The 20523-nt window shown below is 43.4% G+C and overlaps 1 protein-coding gene across 2 annotated transcripts in view; it reads right to left on the reverse strand.

Annotated features, from left to right (window-relative positions):
- Positions 1 to 20523, reverse strand: part of COL18A1 (collagen type XVIII alpha 1 chain) — a 134272-nt gene that overhangs the window by 60845 nt on the left and 52904 nt on the right. For both annotated transcript variants that reach the window (XM_054971541.1, XM_054971540.1), the window contains exons 3-4: positions 16131 to 16214; positions 13569 to 13628 (exon numbers count right to left, since the gene is read on the reverse strand). In XM_054971541.1, coding sequence (XP_054827516.1) covers positions 13569 to 13628; positions 16131 to 16214 — 144 coding nt within the window. The remainder of the gene's footprint in view (positions 1 to 13568; positions 13629 to 16130; positions 16215 to 20523) is intronic.

Raw genomic sequence — 20523 nt, forward strand, 5'->3', positions numbered from 1 at the left:
CTCTATGCGCCAAATGGAGCAAAAGACCAATTCTTTAAAGATTTATTGAACAAATTAGATCAGGATGTATTTGACCAGATGATAGTGGTTGGAGATTTCAATGGTGTAGTGGATTTGCAACTAGATAAAAAATCCAAAACAACTGTCAAAAAATCAGGCAAGTTACCAAAGACTTTTTTTGACTTAGTTCAACAAGAACAATTGGAAGACATATGGAGAAAAGAAAATCCAAAAAGTTCAGAATTTACATACTACTCCACAAGGCATTTATCATTTTCACGTATTGATATGATTTGGGCGACTAAGGACTTGACTTTATTGACTAAAAAAGTGGAAATTTTACCGAGGGTGAGTGCAGACCATAATCCAATGTTATGGAAATGGACAATGGGGCGGAGAACATTTAAATGGAGATTAAATGAGGATTTATTACAAAATCAGGAAAATTTGAAGTATTTGAAAGAAGAAACTAAGCAATTTTTTTTGACAAATAACAATAATAAAGTGTTGACACAGATGGTATGGGATGCATATAAAGCTGTAATAAGAGGAAATTTAACACTACTCAATAGTAAAGATAAGAAAAGAAAACAGGAGAAATGGCAAGAAATACAAGAAAAAATTCACAAAAAAGAACAATTAAAGAAAAGACCAGGGAAAAAGTTGATTATACAGGAAATTAAAATACTATAAGATCAAATAACAGCTATTAGTAATAAAGAGCTAGAACGGAAACTAAAGACATTAAAGCAGAAGACTTTTGAAGGAGCAAATAAACCAGGAAAGTATCTAGCCTGGCAATTGAAAAAAAAGCATCATTCAATCAAGCGTGCATTTTTTTAAATATTATGTAAAGCTATTTCAAAAGAAAACAGTGAATCAACAAGATATAGATGGGTATATTTGATGAATACCCATCTACCAAGGATACCAGAAGAGATGAAACAAGGACTGAATGCTCCAATAACAGAAGAAGAAGTCAAACAAGCAATTGAAGCGGCTTAGATTGGGAAAGCACCAGGACCGGATGGGATCACAGCTAAATTTTATAAAGTAATGAAGGAGGACCTAGTACTGATTTTAAAAAATATAATGAATGATATGTTTCAAGGAAAAGGCCTCCCAGATACGTGGAATGAAGCAAGTATTGCTCTGATCCCAAAAGAAAATCAAGACCTGACAGACGTTAAAAATTATAGACCTATATCTCTCATAAACAATTATTATAAAATAATGGCAAGAATACTAGCAGATAGACTTAAAATATGGCTAATGGAGTTCATAGAAGAAGATCAAGCTGGATTCCTATTAAATAGACAATTAAAAGACAATCTGAGAATTGTGATAAATGCCATTGAATATTATGACAAACACCCAGACAAGGAAGTTGGCCTTTTCTCTGTGGACGCAGAGAAGGCCTTTGACCATTTGAACTGGAATTTTATGTTTGCGACTATGGAGAAGATGGATTTAGGAAATGAATTTATAGAAGCTGTGAAAACAATTTATAAACTACAAAGAGCAACAATTAGTGTTAATGATGACCTGATAGAAAACTTCGAAATAAGGAAAGGAACCAGACAAGGATGTCCACTATCACCCCTTTTGTTTGTGATGGTCTTAGAGGTATTATTGAGAAGGATTAGAGAAGATGACAGTATAAAAGGAATAAAAATAAAAGGATCTTCCTACAAATTGAGAGCTTTTGCAGATGATGTGATGTTTATAGTGGAAGATCTTGTACAAACCCTGACAAGATGGTTGCATAAAATAAAAGAGTTTGGAGATTTGGCAGGCTTTTATATAAACAAAAAGAAGTCAAAAATAATAACAAAAAATATGACCAAGAAAAAGCAGCAAGAATTAAGTGAATTAACAAACTGCGAAGAGGTACATAAAATCAAATATTTGGGGATAGAGCTCACTGCTAAGAATATAGATTTATTTAAGAATAATTATGAAAAGCTCTGGACTCAAATTGAAAGAGATATGATAAAATGGAATAAACTAAATCTGTCGTGGTTAGGTCGTATTGCTACAATTAAAATGAATGTATTGCCCAGAATGATGTTTTTAATGCAAACAATACCAATCGTGAAAGATAAAAAACAGTTTGAAAAATGGCAGAGGAAAATATCTGAGTTTGTTTGGGCAGGGAAGAAGCCAAGAGTAAAAATGAAAGTCTTATGTGATGCAAAGGAAAGAGGAGGAATGCAGTTACCTGACCTAAGACTTTATCATGAAGCGATATGTTTGATGTGGATAAAAGAATGGGTGTCCTAGACCAATCATAAGTTATTAACATTGGAAGGATATAATAAATTATTTGGATGGCATGCATATATGTGGTATGAAAAATATAAAATGGATGCAATGTTTCAGAACCACTACCTAAGAAGAAATTTATTGCTAACTTGGCTTAAATACAAGAAACTCATAGAAGAAAAGAAACCACTTTGGATTATACCAGCTGAAGGAATCAACCCAAATTTGGAATACCAGGGAAAGGAATGGCTTACCCTCAAAGAACTAACAATATTAGAAAAGGATGAGTTGTAGCTTAGACGAAATGAGAATTTGCCATTCAAATATGGTTGGTTACAATACAGGCAAATTAAAGCCTTATTTGACTCAGATAAAAGGAAGATAGGCTTTAGAATTAAAAATTCGGACATGGAAGAGTTATTATTGGGAGATAATAATAAAGCAATATCTAAAATGTTTAAGTTGTTATTGAAGTGGTTTACAGAACATGAAACAGTAAAGGTTCAAATGGTAAAGTGGGCTATAAATTGTAATAAAGAAATAACCATGGAAGCATGGGAACAATTATGGAAAAATACCCTAAAAATATCAACTTGTATTAGTATTAAAGAGAATGGATATAAAATGTTGTATAGATGGTATTTAACACCGAAAAAACTAGCCATAGCTAACAAACAGTTATCAAACAAATGTTGGAAATGTAAGGAGCATGAAGGTTCTTTGTTTCATATGTGGTGGACTTGCCAAAAGGCTAGAGACTTCTGGTCTAAAATATGTGCTGAAATGTCTTTGATATTACAATATAATGTTGCTAAAAATCCTGAAATGTTATTATTATCTTTACATTTAGAAGAGGTTGATAGAAAGGATAAGACATTGTTATATTATATGTTAGTAGCAGCAAGAATTCTATATGCTCAATATTGGAAAAATGAAGAAATACCAAAGCTTAAAGTGAACACTCAGAATTAGAAGCCCTGAATCTTTCAGACACTGTTTCTGATTAAAGAAATAAATGAGAGTTATGCTAGTATTGTCAATTATTCACTGGGATGGACATAAATAAATTAAAGCCAATCAACATGGATTGGGTTACCTAACAGACCAATCTTGAGTCAGGGGGCTGAAAGCACTCAGGAAGCTGACTAAGGGTTACACTGCCATATCCCGGACTTACACCAGCATAAGCCCCACTATGATAGTGCCCAGCCATGGCGCTGCTCCGCCGCAACCCCACATCCGTGCCCGGCCACCATGGCCAGGCATGAGCGTAAATGCAGTGTAAGTCCCTGTGCCAGCACCTAGGGGGGTGGGCCCAGGGGGCAGGGCATGAGTGAGTTGGCTCCCTAAGCCATTTCCAGCCCAGCCACAGCCCCAACAGAGGCAGAAAATCCATAGGTGCCCACTGTTTGGAAAATCTTGGCCACCACCCCTCACCCGGCTTCACCCAAATGGCACGGTGGAGCATGGGATGCTGACTACCACAGGGACCAATCCACTTGTGCTCTTGAGGTGGCTAAGCACCCTCCCTGGTAGCCAAGCAATCCCCTGCCCACTCTACATAAACTCTAGCTGGGATGGCCATGGCTGGAGGCTCTGCCCGAGAGCCCCCTCTCATGGAGACTTAGAGCACAAGGCGGGAGAGTGTACACATGGTGGCGGGGCAAGAGTGCACAGGGGGAACTTCGTGAAATTCAGGGAATGCCTTACACTGGCACACGGAAAGAGAGCTAAATCCAGAATGGCTGGCTAACAACTACCACCCAAGTTGCCTTACAGGTTTCCCATCTCCTGAGTCCTGGCTTGAGGAGACATGAGGGTGCACCAAGAGGGAGCTGAGAAGCCAGCTGCCTGGCTTTTTCATTCACACCACCCTCCCCACTTCCCTCACCGGCACTCTGGCTCCACGGATGAGGCTCGCCTGCAAGCCAGCACGATTCATGCCTGTCAGAGAGGTAGACGCCCAATAAGCTGTGCTTGGCAGAGCTGGTACGGGGAGAGGGCTTCCAGCAGCCCATACTGGGACTCCATTCAAACTCTTTCAGGCAGGGGAGAGAGCGCAGCCACGGGTCAGGGTGACTGGGTGCTCACTGTCACAACTCCCTTTTGATGGCGGGCACAAAACCCCTCAACTGTCTCCCTCACAGGATCAGGGCTGAAAGCAGCCACAGGAGCAGAACAGCCAGATGCAGGTGAGGATCACTTTCCTGGCAGAGGGGCATCCATCATCTGGTTGCCAGCAGCAGCAGCTGTGATGGTGGAGTTGCTGTCACTGCCCCGGCCATGGATACCCTCCCAGGATGCAACAGACCTGGCATGGCTTGCTGAAGGCCTGGCCTCTCATCACATGTATGTTTCCCTTTCAGGCAGGTCACAACCCAACAGGGAGGCCAAAGAACATGGCCATCCCAGTGCCCAATGATCCTCCTCGACTGCCATTTAGGCCTAGCCCAGGGAGAGGTTCCCTAGGCAGCCCGCATCACAACCTTGCTCCTGTGAGGGCAGCATGAGGAATGGATCTTGTGGCTCCAAATGCGGCATAAACAGGCTCTGCTCCCTTCCTGGCCAAGGTACATTGGCAAGACAACCTCTACACTTTTCGCAGTTGAGTCTGTGATAAACAACAACTCCCTCTCTGTCTGTTTGCTTGCCTGTGGGTGACAGTACCGCCCCCCCCCCCCGCCACTTCCCCATACAGTTGCCCTTTCAAACATCCCAGCAAATGCTTTCTGGCTCTGGGTTGGGATGGATGAGCTGGCCTCAAAGAGGCTCTAGGTGCCGCCGTGGCTTGGCATCACTCTGCTACCAGAAGGAGCAGGTGTCCAGTGGCACCTTGGAGGCTCCAGCCCCATCCAACTTCCCTCCCCCCTCCCCCCACAATTTCACTGCAGGCAGTGCGGTGGGACTTGTAGTGTTGCCCTTGTGTGTCTGCAGGTGGGAGGCCCAAAAGACCTTTATTCTCTAACAGACAGCACTGCTGGCATCTGATCAGCCAGGCAGAAGACCACTGCAAGCAGGAAGTGAGGTTAATGCTGGGAGGGGTGTGTGTGGTGTGACATGCTGGCATCTCAGGGGCTCCTCCCCCATGAGGCCAGACCACCTTCCCTTTCGCTGTTTGCAGAGGCAAGGATGGACTTGGGAAATCTGGCCTAGGGGATGGAATGACAGCTCCTGGGGCAGTTTCTCTGGTCCCACAGGCCTTCATTCCACTTGGGGGGGGGGGTTATCCCAGGACTGGAGTATGGCTCTTGAGGTCCACCCCATGTTATCCACGCATCTTTGCAATGCAGTTTCAATGGAGTTGCTGCAAGGCAGTGGGCATTCAAAGCTCCCATCATGTCCAATGGGCAATCCTGTCATTCATTACAGAACCCGCCTTCCACTCGCCTCTAAGGAGCTGCCTCTCTGAGATTTGGTGGGCTGATATTGAATGCTGAGGGTGTGGCCCTTGCTGGTTCCCAATACCTTTCTGGTCTCACTTTTCAAGGAAGGGGTGCATGTTTCTTGGAGTGATAGCAGCAGTGGGGGGGGGGTTTCCAAGTGAGTGGATGAGTGGGCACCCTGTCTGCACCTTCAGTGTCCCCCCCATGGGGCAGGGCTCCTCTTGAGGCAGGAGCTTCTGTTGGGGTGCAGCAAGCCTGATTGTGGAAGTCTTCCTGCCCTGTGCACCCACTCTCTGTGGGGCGGGGGAGTAGCATTGACAGCTGGCAATGAGAAACACAGCCCATGGACTGACTATGCCTTTCACTGTCACTCATAGTGCTGTCAACTGCAGCTGCCCTGCAACTGGTGGATTCTGCCAGCATTGCCCGGGCAACTATGGAGCATTCTCTTCTGGCCGCACCTTGCTGGCCTCAGCCTCAGCCAGCTGGTGCAGCTCCCCCATGAAAGTCCTTAAGGTGTAAACTGGTGCCACCAGTTACGCAGGTGCACAGGTGCCACCGCCTTCACAGGCCTCATGACTGCACTGTTAGTGTATCTAGTTACCACAACATTTGTAATGTAGTCCAATCCTATTGCTGCATTTTCAAAAACCAGTCCCACTGAATTCAGTGGGGCTTGCTGCATATACAATTACACTGTTGAAGGTTTCGCCTTTGTTAGAAAGCATGCATGAATTATATCCTCATTTGGAAGATTTTATAACTATAAATATAAAAACTTATGCTTTTATAAGCCCAGCTAATAGTATCTTTTGTTTTTCTAGAATGTTGATGAGTTATCATTTCAATATTTATCCCTATATTTTCAACTAGCAAACAATGTACTTATGTACCATAGGATACATTATAAAGTTTGCTTATATTTGATAATAAAGTAAATATTGCATATATTTGCATAAGCCATCCCCTGCTTTGCCCAGAAATTTACCTATTACACAGACATATGTGGAACAGAACATTTGGGACAACAATACTACTGGCCAAAGGGTGGCGGTAGTGTTCTATATCCAAACACATTTGAAAATTGTCTACCCTGGAAACCTTTCCAAATAAAATCTATGATGAAGTTCTCCCACGTTTGTAAAGCTAAAAGCCCACGCTGTGGCCCTGAATCAGATTCATGAAGAAGAAGGTGACGGAACTCCTTCCTCTCAGGCCATTTTCCTGATCTAAATCATTCTCCTCTAGCTGCTACCTGTCTCTCCCAACCAAAAAGATGTAAGAACCTTTATGCATTTCTCCCTCAGGAAACAGTGTGGAGGAAAAGAAATAAATACCACACCACTTCCCTGACCTAGTTTCCGTCTTTCTTGGCAGCTGCTATTAACTTTAATGAAAAGCAGGAAACCCTGATTGCTGATTTTCTATGTCACATCTGGTTTTAGATTCAGCACCCTCAGATCAAGCCATGCTACAGCCAATACCACTTCTTCAGAACTTGTTTCCTTCTGGCTTCTGCTTTTGTTCATGTTTCTGTATTTTCAAGCAATTCTTGGAGGCTCTTAAAATTTGTTTTCCTATTGTATTATTATTTTTTCATGTTATGAATTTAAAACTAGTTTAACGGTTCGTTTCACTATATCTCTTGATATTCTGATTGTTTCAGCTATATTTGGGTAGCCCCGTGGTGCAGAGTGGTAAGCTGCAGTACTGCAGCTCAAGCTCTGCTCATGATGACTTGAGTTCGATCCTGGCAGAAGCTGGGTTCAGGTAGCTGGCTCAAGGTTGACTCAGCCTTCCATCCTTCCGAGGTCAGTAAAATGAGTACCCAGTTTCCTGGGGGTAAAGTGTAGATGACTGGGGAAGGCAATGGCAAACCACCCCGTAACAGAAGTCTGCCAAGAAAACATCGTGATGCGACGTCCCCCCCATGGTTCAGTAATGACTCGGTGCTTGCACGGGGGACTACCTTTACCTTTACCTATATATTTGGGGGAAAGAATTTCATAGATGGGAGATAAATGGTTAAATGTGAGGAATAACACACATACGTGTACGTTCTTTAGGAACAATGATAGCTTCATTGCCCTATCTGGTAATACTAACTCTATACTGTAGCCTGGTGTAACATAGTTTTGAATGTGATTATGATTAAAAATAGATTGGATAAAAGGGACGGGGAAATTTTAGGCCATCAACACATTGCCTGTAATGCCATAAATTGTCAAAACTGTCTGCTCCAGACAGAGATCCTTTCAAAAGAGTTGTTACAGCTTTCTGTCTTGGCCGGAGTTTGTGGCTCACCTTTCACATATTCACAGGGTTGCACGATATATTATTTAGAAAATGTCTAAAATTTCTAAATGCTGTCCAGATCATACAATAAAACACACCTTGTCCACAGCCTTTACAATCTAAAAGTAGAAGCAAGACACATCAGAGAAGAAAAGGGGGAAAGGGTTGACTAGGGAAAGCTGGCTAGCTGTTCTGCTTATCAGTAAATGTGAACATATCCTGGGGATGCTGGCTGCATGCTTACACTTCCACTGTCCTAGATTATTTCTCTCCATCCATAATTACAGTTTTCCAGTGCAAACACTGAAGCATCTGAGGTCAAATTTCTAATGCATAAAACATACCAGGTAGTGTGACTGATCGATGGATATGTGGCTGCATTTATTCCAGAGAATTTAAGAACACATATGAACACCAGCCTACCACCCGTTCATGATACAAGTTCATGCATTCATTGCTTTAATATTAAAATGTGCACAGAATACTATATGCTCAACAAAACCTAGACTAGTTTCAGGAAGTGTAAAAGTATACTTGGGAAGGCCATCAGTTGCCTAGCTGCAATGTAGTGGTTGTTTTGGCAATTTAATTCTGCTCTGCCTCTGGCTGAAAGGATGATGCTTATCTCAAAACCAAGCAGTTAGCAACTCCTTGAGAAAAGGCATGAAGACAGCCTCTCATAGTATTCTAATTTTTGAAAGGAAACAGAACAGATAGAACAGACAAAGAGGACCCAGACCCCACTGTGGACACAATAGCAGTGAATCATGAATATACCTTATCACAAAGATAGTTTCAGGAGAGTGCCTGTGTTGGTCTGAAGCTGAAAAGCAAGTTTTGAGTCCCGTAGCATCTTGAAGACCCACAAGATTTTCAGGATATAAGCTTTGGAAAGTCAAAGCTCTTTTCATCAGATCTGATGAAGGGAGCTCTGACTTTCCAAACCTTATACCCTAAAAACCTTGGTCTTCAAGGTTCTGCTGGACGTGAACCTTGCTGCCCTTTTTATTAAGGTGAACACAGAAGTGACAATACATTTCAGAGACCCTGATAATGGGTAAGGCATTTCGATAAATATGCTATAAAAAGGGAAAGGGGCAAATAAAAAGCTTAGACCAGGGAACAGAAAGAACCACTTCCAGTGCATGTGATATCAGTCATAGATGCAGAGGAGTTAGCCGTGTTAGTCTGTGGTAGCAAAATCAAAAAGAGTCCAGTAGCACCTTTAAGACTAACCGATTTTATTGTAGCATAAGCTTTCGAGAATCAAGTTCTCTTCGTCAGATGCATGGTACAGAAACTCATATCAGTGTGTGGCAAGGAACAATTACTTCATTGGAAAGGCTTTATTTTGGGAGGCAAATGTTAGTGATCTCACACAGAGTTGTAAAACATGCTTGTGCCTGATGTTCGAATATAATGCAAGCCAGCAAGCAAGACATGCACATTATTTTGAAAAGCCTCTGGAGTTGATGACAAGCACAGACAAAATAACAAAAGAAGAAAATTAATTTGTGAACGTTGTTCCATGGCAATGTGAATCCAGAAAAAAAGTTTGTACTGCCTTAAATCCATCTTTCTTAACTAAATACCTGAAGCGAACATAAAATGTCAATATCAGCTTAAAGCCAAGTGAAAAAAAATCAGTATTAAACATAAGTATTACTAAATAAAAGATACATTTCTGGTGGAGCTACAGGAAATGTGTTTGTCTATTATTTCATTTTTATCCCATCCTTTCTCCAAGGAGCTCAGGGAAGCATACACAGTTCTCTGCTGCTCCTTTTTATCCTAAAAATGACCCTTTGGGATAGGTTGGACTGTGAAAGAATGACTGCACCAGGATTACCCAAAGAGTTTTTCATGACAAGCAGGGATTTGAATCTAGAGATTCAAACAGGGCCGATTCCAGATGACTAACCTTAAGTCGCTTCATGCCGCCCTCTTCCGGATCGCGACGGGGAAAATGTGAAATATCGCGATGACGCGCAAAACTCGCGCGAGGAAACGCGATATTTCGCATTTTCCCCGTCGCGATCCGGAAGAGGGCGGCATGAAGCGACTTAAGGTTAGTCATCTGGAATCGGCCCAGGTGAGACAAAGATCACATATTGTGGGTTTGTTCTTAACACAAAGCTTGTAGGCTCATGCAGCCTCAGTTTACCTGGTGTCATGGGCCAGGCAGGGCACAGCAGCACTGAGGACTCCTCAGGAGAAGAGGAGCCCTGGGTAGCCAGCCCTGAACCAGGAACCAGCAAGCAGCTGACAAGCCACAGACCCACAATCAGCAGCTGAGGCCAAGCCACCAACACCCTCCAGACGCCATCCACCCCGAAAGCAACAACAGGTGAAACCCAATGGATTGTTCCCAGCCCTCCAGCATCACCCATATCCTTGGAGCGCTGCAGATGGAGGCTAAGGACAAGCCTACAGAATAGATGACAAATCGCATACCTCCAGGCCCGACACCAGCTGCTTGCAGATAGCGATGAGGAGTAGCCACAGAATAACCCCCAAGCTGCTGGCTAAAAGCCCAGCCCTCCAGTACCTACCTATAAAATCCAGGCAAGGAAGACCATAAGGTGTGGAAGCAACAAGTTGCCACCCCTCTGACTAGCAGTGCCAGCCTCCAGGTGGTGGCTGGAGATCTCCCAGAATTACAGCTGATCTCGAGGCCATCGAGATCAGTTCCCCTGGAGAAAATGGCTGCTTTGAAGGGTGGGCTCCAGAGATAGGGTTACCAGCTCATAATCTGGAGCTGGTAACCCTACCTCTGACTCTTCCATCGGATCCTTTCCTGTGACTCCTTGGACCGGCCTTGACTCTGCTGTTGCCCAGCCCTGGAACTTGCGTAAGGACCCCCCCAACCTTACATTTCAGACTGCTTTTCAGACCAGGCTACCACCGGCTGTTGGACTCTGTGCTTTCAACCTAGGACTGTACTTTGACTACACTGCAGGAACTAGCCCCTTGCTTGAGCCCACCATACTCTGGGAACGAGGCCTAAGCTGCCCCGGCCTGGCACCCAACACCTGGATACTAAGAAGAGTGAAAGCGGGGGGTGGTTAACCTTCAATGCGCATTCTGTTTTTCCTGTACCAAACCAGCTTCTCTGCTATGCTTTTAGTATTTTAAAGCAGAGAAGACATGTTTAGAAAGGGCACATTTTCTCTCTTTAAAATGCTAGTAGCAGAGCAGGGGAGCCAGTTTCAAACACTGAAATTGAGTGGAGATTGAAGGGTTAAACCTTCTGTCCCTTCTGTGTGTGTCCCCGAGATGAAATGGCATTGCAAGAGCCATTTTATGAAGAGACAAACGAGTCTTGTCTGTTTGAACCCTCACTCTTTCCAGGCTTAGCAGAGCACCCTAACCGAAAAATTCTGCTGGTTTTTATTTTAAGGTGGTAAAGCTACTGTTCATGTTAAAAAGGAAGGAGAGAAGTGTCCAGCAACAACACTGTGCTCCATTTTTGTTTTTGTTTAGTTTGCAGGCAAAGGCCAAACATTTGAGGTTAAGGAGGAGAAAGTGTTCCAAGCTCAAATATTTTGGTTCATTTAACATCTGAAGCTATTGGATCTTTCAGCTGGTGGAGAGAGAGAAATAGATGTGTATCAGCCCATGAAAGAGAACTTTGTGGGTCTGAGGGCGACATTTCATATTTTAAAAAAGCCAGTGGACTGCACCCAAACTCACCACATCTTTCTCCCCTGCAACCCCATGCGCACACGAAGAGTCTGAATAGGTTTGCCCTGTGCCTACATATTCATGCAATTTTACTGATGTACCATGTGCAATAAAATTCCTGCTTATTCCACCTACTGCTGAGATGGCTCTAAAAAAACTAACACAAAGGTCAGTAGTGTTAACCACAGCCAGTAAAGCCATCAGATTCAGCTGATCAGACACAGAGGTCACTGGGGGAAAAAACAGTTAGGAGTCTGGAATTATATAATGCATCACTGAAAACAGTCAGGGACACCCGGCCAAACAAAGTGAATGGTGCCAAAAACCAACAAGTGGCCAATGTTCATTAGCAAGGAACAGGAGTCCAGTTTGACCAGCAGCTTCAAAGCATTATTGCCCTGGATGAACCTCATATCCTCAACATTATAACATTTCTAAGCCTGAGCATGTTGTTTGGATTTAAATCTCAGTTTACTACCACAGAGAGGTAATTTTCCAGGCTGCAGAGCACATCTGGTGGAGAGATGATAATTAGCAAACCATCTTTGGACTTGGATATGGAAAGAGATCTCCCGATAACTAAAATTTACAACAGAACGCTGATCCTTGGGTATTATGAACAACAATATTCATATGCATACCTGCATTATGTATGTATTACATGTACGATATGCTAACAGCATCCCTGCTTCCAAGTCAAGGAGAATGCCAACTTCATTCATACCTCACTGATCAAGTGCACTGTACCTAAAGACTTTTCTGACACTGCAGCTGATGAAAAAATGCCACAGCCCAATTTTGATTAGGACCAGATTAAGAGAACTGTACTACACCAGTTCTTTCCTATACTGGCCATTAGTTTGTTTGTCCCCATTCATCAGAATGCTGGATATCATTTTTAAAGGTCTAAAAAACAACTGAGGACTGCCCAGCCACCCCTCACACAGTCAGGGTCACAGATCACATATTGTACCATTTATGCATTGAGCGTTGAGCATTTGCTTGCTCCTTCCGATAGAGGTATAAAACAGAGACAGAGGCTCTGTAGCAATGGAGGCAAAATCTATCCCCTCCCTATCTAATTCCGGATACCAGGGAAGGCCGATGATTCCAGAGGGCTTGTGGATGAGGTTGACTATAGTATCCGATCTGCTGCAGGCTGTCGTTGTTCCAAGTGTTTATGTTTTAATTGTTATGTATGCACATAAGCACACTGCTGTAAACTGCTTTGGGCTCACTATGAGGGGAAATATGTCCTATACATATTTTAATTAATCTAAACAAAATAAATTCAAACTATAAATCTAAACAAAATAAATTCAAACTAGGCCAAAAAGAAAAATAAGATATTAGACTGCTTTAAAAGAAACCTATAGATTCTTTTACATTTTCTGCAGCACTTTTTCAACACAGTAAGTGCTGTGTTATCCTCAGTGCTTTTTTTCCCTTTTCTTTTTTTTAAAAAAAGAGGTGTCAGTACTCATGATGTTCTCCACCTTGCGGGCCCAAGCCCATCAGCCAGAACAGGTGTCGGTACTGAGGAAAGTGGTGCCAGAACTGCAGAAAGAGGCACCAGTACAGCATACCGGCATGTATCCCCAGGGGGGGTCCTGCTTATTCTCATTTTATACTTGCAACCTCTGCTGTAAGGTAGGCTGAACTGACAGCCTTGAAATTCCCAGGGAATAAGGGTGGGAATCAGTGGGAATTCTAAGCTTGAGCATCCCCTCTCAAACTCAAATTCCTCACTTTGAGCTATTTCACTATACATTAGCACAACCCACAGTACCAGGTGCAACTTATAGCTACAACAGGGCAAACAAGGTGGGGCAGCTTTCGTCAACAGGGAGGGAAAATATCAATCAGTTCTTATCTGCTTTTATTCATCATTTGCAGTACCCTGTTGGAAGCAACACACAAGACTGACACACATGGACATACCCTTTCCTTTTCCGATGGTTGTGGCTTTTCTTCAGCCCCACTCCCACCATCGCCAGACATCTAAAAATATTTAAAAGAAAGGAGGGGGATAAGTAGGTCAAGACAGTGATGGCTGCTTGTACTCATTAGATTAACACATCTGGTATAGTCAGTCATTTCCCTTCAAGCTAACTCCGGGATAAGCCTCTTCTAAGAAAAGTTCAGTCTAAAAATATGGTTCAAGTTCCTAGTTCATATTAATATTAACATGCTGGGCTGCACCAGAAAAATTCACATGCCACACTGTACTATGGTGATGTGACTAGACATGGGCCCGATCCAAAAAAAAATTCCGATTCAGCCGTTCGTGGATCTGGGCTGCTGCTGAACGCAGGCCACCGATTCTAAACGATCAACTCTTGTTTCCGGTCTGCAATCGGGAATCGGGGAGGCCAGCGCCCAGGGCAACTGTAGTCAGGCTCTTGCGCGTGTGTGCGTGCGCGCTCCCGAGTCACCCCCGCCCACGCAGCAAGCCGGCTGTCCTGGTGCGCTGCAGAGCTGGCGGCAGCTTGAGTGGCTTGCCCTTGAGTGGCTTGCCTGCGCAGCTTGAGTGGCTTGCCTGCGCGCCCCTTGTCCTGGAGAAAGGCGAACGGCGCAGGCGGCCTCCCAGCCACCCACACTGCCTTTTGCCTTTCCCCAGGACAAGGGGTGGCCGGCTTGCCCACGCGCCCCTTGTCCTGGGGAAAGGCAAACGGCACAGGCGGCCTCCCAGCCTCCCACGCTGCCTTTTGCCTTTCCTTTGTGCCCACCCCCTTTCCCCTCCCTCCCCTGGGTTGCTGCTCCATGGTTGGAAGGAAGCCTGCTAATCAAGGAAAGCTGGGCTTCCATTCGTGTTTCGAGGGCGACAGAAGGAGGGCAAACACAGCTCATTTCCCTGACTCTGTTGCCCTGGGAATAAATTACTAGCACCAGACTGTCTGCAATTCCTAACAGAAACCGATATATCCGATCAAGTCCCGAACAAGCAAACTCCCAACCGCTGGATCGGTTGCCATCGACAGAACCGATTAGCTGAGTCAGGATGGCGAAAACACCAAAATCGGGGGGGGGGGGGTTGAAATCGTAATTCAGATCATGTCCATCTCTAGATGTGACATCTTCTCTAACCTTTAAAGGAGACATTTTGCAAACATGAGCTCTCCCATCCTTCTAGGAAGCTCAGATTACAGGCTCCTGTTGCTGGCAAGAAGAGGCCGAACCTCCTCAGTACTCCAGCGTACCTTCCCATCAAAACCGAGTCATGTCAGATATTTCTGGCATTTCTGAGGCAAGTTACTACGTTTTTATTCCAAGTAACATTTCACCACCAATTTCCTATCATAACGTTGTTTCTTGAATTTAAGAGCCCCTTAAAATTAATCTTTAGCATGCTGAAAGGCTTATTTAAAAAAAAAAAAACTTTGAGCAAAGGGCTAGTTTTGAAAGGCCCTCTGGTTTCTATTATTGTTTTATGTTGCAATGCATGGGTGTGCTTTTCCCAAGATCTCAAAGTTGCAGAAATGAGCACGCACGGGACTTAAATTTTTCCCTTCTTTGTTCATTGTCTTCATGGTCACTCAGGAAATAGGAGAGAGGCAAACTCTATTTAACTCCTGGATTCTGCTCTGCAAAATTCCATGAAATTCAACAAAATATCACTGGAGCAAATTTCTGGATTAAAGATGGAATTGAGATGCAGCTGCAACCGTTTGTTCATCCTTAATAACTCCTTCATCATTTCTTCTTGCTCAAAAGGGAAGTCAATTCTTTCAGACAGCAGAACCACTGCTTTAATCCTTGAGATAATATGATTAAAATCAGAGAATGAAGGAGGCACTTCTGTCCTAAAATTACTGAAGTCCCCAAAACAAGAACATCTTTACCTATCCTTACTCCAAGGAGTTTGCAGCAGTATACATCACTCTCCTGTCCTCCATTTATCCTCACAACAACCCTGGAAGGTAGTTCAGGTAGAGAGAGGATGACTGCACAAGGTCATCCAATGAGTGTCCTGGCTCCGATACTGTAACCATTACACTATGACGGCTCTCTAGCAAAAGCCCGTTTTAGAATAATAAACATTTTAGAATGATAAACAATTCCAGAGCTTTAAACCATGTCTCTTCCACAATAAAAATGGCCTGCTCTCTCTAAATAACCAACACCTCACTCACTGTTGTAGTTCATACTTTGGGTGCCTCACTAAACTAAAATCTGTACAAAAGGCATTAATCTGCACTGCAATCAGACAGGCAGGTTCATTTTAGAGTTTTCCCGGCAGAAAACAAAGCTGCAATGCTATGCTGAAAATTCCTTTATTGAAATGGTAATTTAAATGAAAAGTTTTAAATTGTGTTCCAGTTGGGAAAATCCCAAACTTTAAAATAGCAGGAAAGTCAAAGTTTAATGGTAAAGCACTTTCCATGCATAATATCTCAAATGTAATCAACAGCTTCTCCAGTAGAAATAGACAGACAATTGGTCTGACAGCTTAAAATGGCTGAATAATGTCTATATTGTTTAAAAACTGCAGAGAGCACTCACCATATCAGAATCATCCTCCTCATCCTCACAGTGGACATCAGCTGCCCGGGGGTCTCCTTTCACTTTCAGTTCTGCAATTACTCCCTAAAAAGCAAGAATCAGGCACAAGATCAGACTTCAGCCTCCCAGAAGCATAAAGTACCACTCCCAAGCTGAAGGGAGTGGGGGGGGGCGGAATACAGCCTTTAAATGATGTATCTAACAATTGAATACATTTCCCATTTGATTTTAATCTCATATCCATTTCCCATACAGAAGACCTGGCCCATATATTTGTTGGCAGAGTCATACATACATCAGAGAATCTAGCAACAGCCATTTATCACACCTAATTTTTTTTTTAAAAAAAATTGCCTGTGAGCTGGAACCAGAGACAACACATCTGCACTGATCACAACTTCAGCATTTAGTGTGAAAATGCAAGAAGAACAAAACAACTGTATTGGAGGGGATATTCTGTGTCATGGAGTCTCTGGCTCTTGTTCCAGAGGGAAATATTTTGCTTGGTCACATACACGGGTCCAGCATTCCCATCCCAACCTCAACAAGGCACATAGGACCTGTGGCAGATGACCCTCTGGGAGATCCCTGCCAGTTAAAATGGCAGACTTCCACTAGGAGCAGGGTAGGTAGCATACCACAAAAAAACTGAATCTTATTTGAATCACTGGTGCAGTTCTTTCAATGGCCTTCAGTCTGTACCATCTTGATGACCCCATCTGAACTATGCTGAGGGGTCATAGGAGAAGGTGACTACTCCTGCTTGATCAAAACAGTGGTATGTTTTAGGGTTTGTTCAGATGGCACCCTTGCCGTGACTGTATGATAAATTGGAAGCAAGGGGGGGGGAGGGATAACAGTAGTGAAAGGAACAACTCAAAGAAAATAGTATTAACCATGTAAGAATTGTGTATGATAATCATCTAGTTTATATACAGTAATAGCAAAACTATCCAAGTTACCACAGCTGTGAAATTCTTTTGCAGTAAAATATGAGCAAATGAAAGTACTCTGTGATAGTAGTCCAGCACTGGGATGTGGTGTTTACAAAGAAAGCCTTACCAGCCGCAGTCTCATAACAAATGGGCCCTGAGCCCGTTTGTGGGGAGGGCAGAGTATAAATCGAATTAAATAAATAAATAAATAAACATCATGTTTTGTAACAACGGGTAGGTGCAGCTGTAGGCAGGGCCCACCCTATGTCCTGACATATCAGAGATTAAAATTAGCCTGTAAAACAATTTCATTCCTTCACAGTCTGATTATAAAAGTACTGATCACACTCTCCCAAAACATTCAAGACTGGCTAATTTTTACTTTCAAACAACTGTTTAGTGAAGGAGCTGTTTGTGTTTTCTTATTTTCTCTCTAAACTGTGACAGGAATGATGGCATACACTTTATAAAGCAATCTGACACAGCCACTCACGAAGCCCATATTTGGTTTACTGGAATCAGAAATCAAAGCACGAGGAGCTAAACCTAGTTCTCCTCTGAAACAAACGCATTATGTCTGACCTAACCAATGTCCACAAATGAAGTTGTACAGAAATTTTATCCTAAGATCAGATTGCCCGGTGAAACTGGGGACTGACTTTTACATTGTAGGGTGAATACCAACTTGCTTGCTTGAATCATCTAATTGCTCTGCCTGCACCTTAGCACTGCAAACGTATATTCCTGCAACTTTCCTTTGGAGCACACTGAATCAAATGTGTTAATCTGGGAAGAGGAGTACTACTTAGCCTACTAGTATGTAGCAGCCATCTTTCAACAGAGTTGGATGTGATCCCATCTAGATAATCAGACTATTTTTTTTTAGTTAAAACACAGAGGAGAAATGTTTAAGCAATGGCAGTGCTACAGATGGAAATACATGCTGCTTCAAACACTGTACAAGTAACCTGCTAGTTGAATCCTTACCATGGGTTCCTTCCTTCTGGGTTAACAATCTGGAAGCCAAGCACACAGCATGACCATCAAGCAACAAGCTCTTGGATCTGACAGGGAGAGCATTCCTGATCTAGCTTGCTGACTGAGCTGATTTAATGGGGGTCACTGACACAAATCATAAAGAAAGACCTGATAGCATTTTTAACTAAGGTTTTGTGTATGCACTGCCCTCCAAAACTATTCCAGAGCAGGCACTCACAGGTTTTTGCATAGCAGAGGGTGCATGTAATGAGAAGCCATCTCCCTATTATCTTCTGCAGCCAAAAATCCCTAAGGCAATTTCTCCACTTGCAACATCAATCTGCTTTAAATAAAACAAAAATTTAGAAATCATGTCATAGTGGAGCAGTGGTCCTGCAGATATGCGGGTTCAAGTCCGTTTAAGGGCTTTGTAGGTGATAATCAGTACTTTGAATTGAACCCAGTAGCCGTAACAGCAGTTGTTTCCGTCTTAATTATTGCATACAAGCAGCCAAAATCTCCAATATATATAAGATGGAGAGGTCTTGCATCAATTACAAATCAAGCTGAATATTCCTCACAATCTCTTACTCAGGAGTGTGTGACTATATCCCAGCAAATAATCTTCATTCAGCATCAGAATCTCCCCCAGCCCACCAATGTCTCTCTAATAATGACTGAAAGAGGACTTTATCAAAGCTCTGAATCTTTTTCAGCATGTAGGCTGGAACTTAATGACTAATGAGGCTTCCATGGCTGCCAGCTTTTTCCATGCCTTCCAGGTTAGAAGTTTTCTCATTATGCACACCTTTTATAATGGGTACATTAAGATATACAATCTCTCTCTTGCGCACACGCGTGTATGCACAAAAACTCACACATACCACTCTAATGAAGCAGTTAAGGAGTTGCTGGCTCTGAATACAATATTAGGAAATGAGAAAGCTAACCTTTCAGTAAACAGTGCTTTGATCTGAACCAAGGAGACCTTAATGGAAACCTCAGTTCAGATGGTCTTCAGCAAATAGCTCAGTTCAGGGTCAGACTACATATTATAGTTTTCCCTGGGTTTTGTTTGGGTACCTCGACCTGGGTTCCTTAATTGGGGCCTGACTTGGATTAGTATCACACAGCATACAAATAAAGGGGATTCTGCCTCCCCACCCCCACATTATTTTCCTGACTTGAAACAACCCAGATGGTGTTATTTGCCCCCTTGGTGGACTGCACATATACCTGATCATTACACATGCAGCCCCCCAACAGGGCAAACAGCACCCTCCTAGGGACTTCCAGTTGGGAAAATAGTGTGTGGCTGAAGGCAGAAGCCACTTATTCCTGAATCCCACACTCCAGCCTCGACCCAGATGTGGCCCATGTGTGTTTGGGAATTCAGTTCCTAGTCAGGCGACCCAGACATAATCCATTGAAAACTGTAACGTGTGGTTTGTCTCTCAGATCATAGAATCATAGAGTTGGAAGGGGCCATACAGACCATCTAGTCCAATCCCCTGCCCAGTGCAGGATCAGCCTAAAGCATCTCTGACAAATATTCATCCAGCCTCTTCTTGAAAACTGTCAGTAAAGGGGAGCTCATCACCTCCCTAGGCAGCTGATTCCACTTTTGAACTACTCTGACCGTGAAAAAGTTCTTCCTAATATCCAGCCAGTACCTTTGTGCATGTAATTTAAGCTCATTGTTTCAGGTCCTATCCTCTGCTGCCAACTGGAACAGCTCCTTGCCCTCCTCCAAATGACAGCCTTTCAAATACTTAAAGAGAGTGACTTCCGGTTTGGGATTCATGGAGGTCTGAAGCAGCTCCATTTGCGGAGCTGACCGGACTGCCGTTTTAAGCGGCCGGCGGGGTGAAAATAGCCCGCGGCCGACTGCTCTCAGGCGGAGAGCAGGCAAAGAACGCTCGAGACCCTAGGGTGAGTTAGATCTCGGACGAGGGGGGGCTCTATACAACGGGTCCCCTCCCGATCCTTGAGGTCCCACCCTGCGACGGGTCGGCTACAATCTCTGCGGCAGTTCTGGGGCCAATTTGGCTGGCATAAGACCTACATACCCAAGCTTCGATTGGGGGAAGAAGTGGAGAGGAGAAGTTAAAATCGAAACAGTGATTACAACCCGAGAAAAGTGAAGGAGAAGGTAAAGATCACTATCTTCCGATACGGGACAGATTGATAAAAGCAGAGAGGAAAAAAAGTAGATTTTTAAACTGCAACAGACTAGTGAAAAGGAGGGGAAGACTCGGCAGGAATCGAATTTAAAAAGAGACTAAGTTTAAAGAAGTTATTAAAGAAATGGGACTATTGTTTTGAATACCTGTGGCTTTGGAGCTGTGAGAAAAAGACACCATCGCGAGATCTGCTGTGGGAAGACGGGAGACAGGAAGTGCGTAATAACAATAGAGTGGCTGGAGAGAAGCGGCCCTTGCTGGAGGGCAGGAAGAAGGGAATCGCCATCTTTGAAAGGG

Source organism: Eublepharis macularius, chromosome 2, assembly GCF_028583425.1.
Source record: "Eublepharis macularius isolate TG4126 chromosome 2, MPM_Emac_v1.0, whole genome shotgun sequence".
Taxonomy (NCBI): Eukaryota; Metazoa; Chordata; class Lepidosauria; order Squamata; family Eublepharidae; genus Eublepharis; species Eublepharis macularius.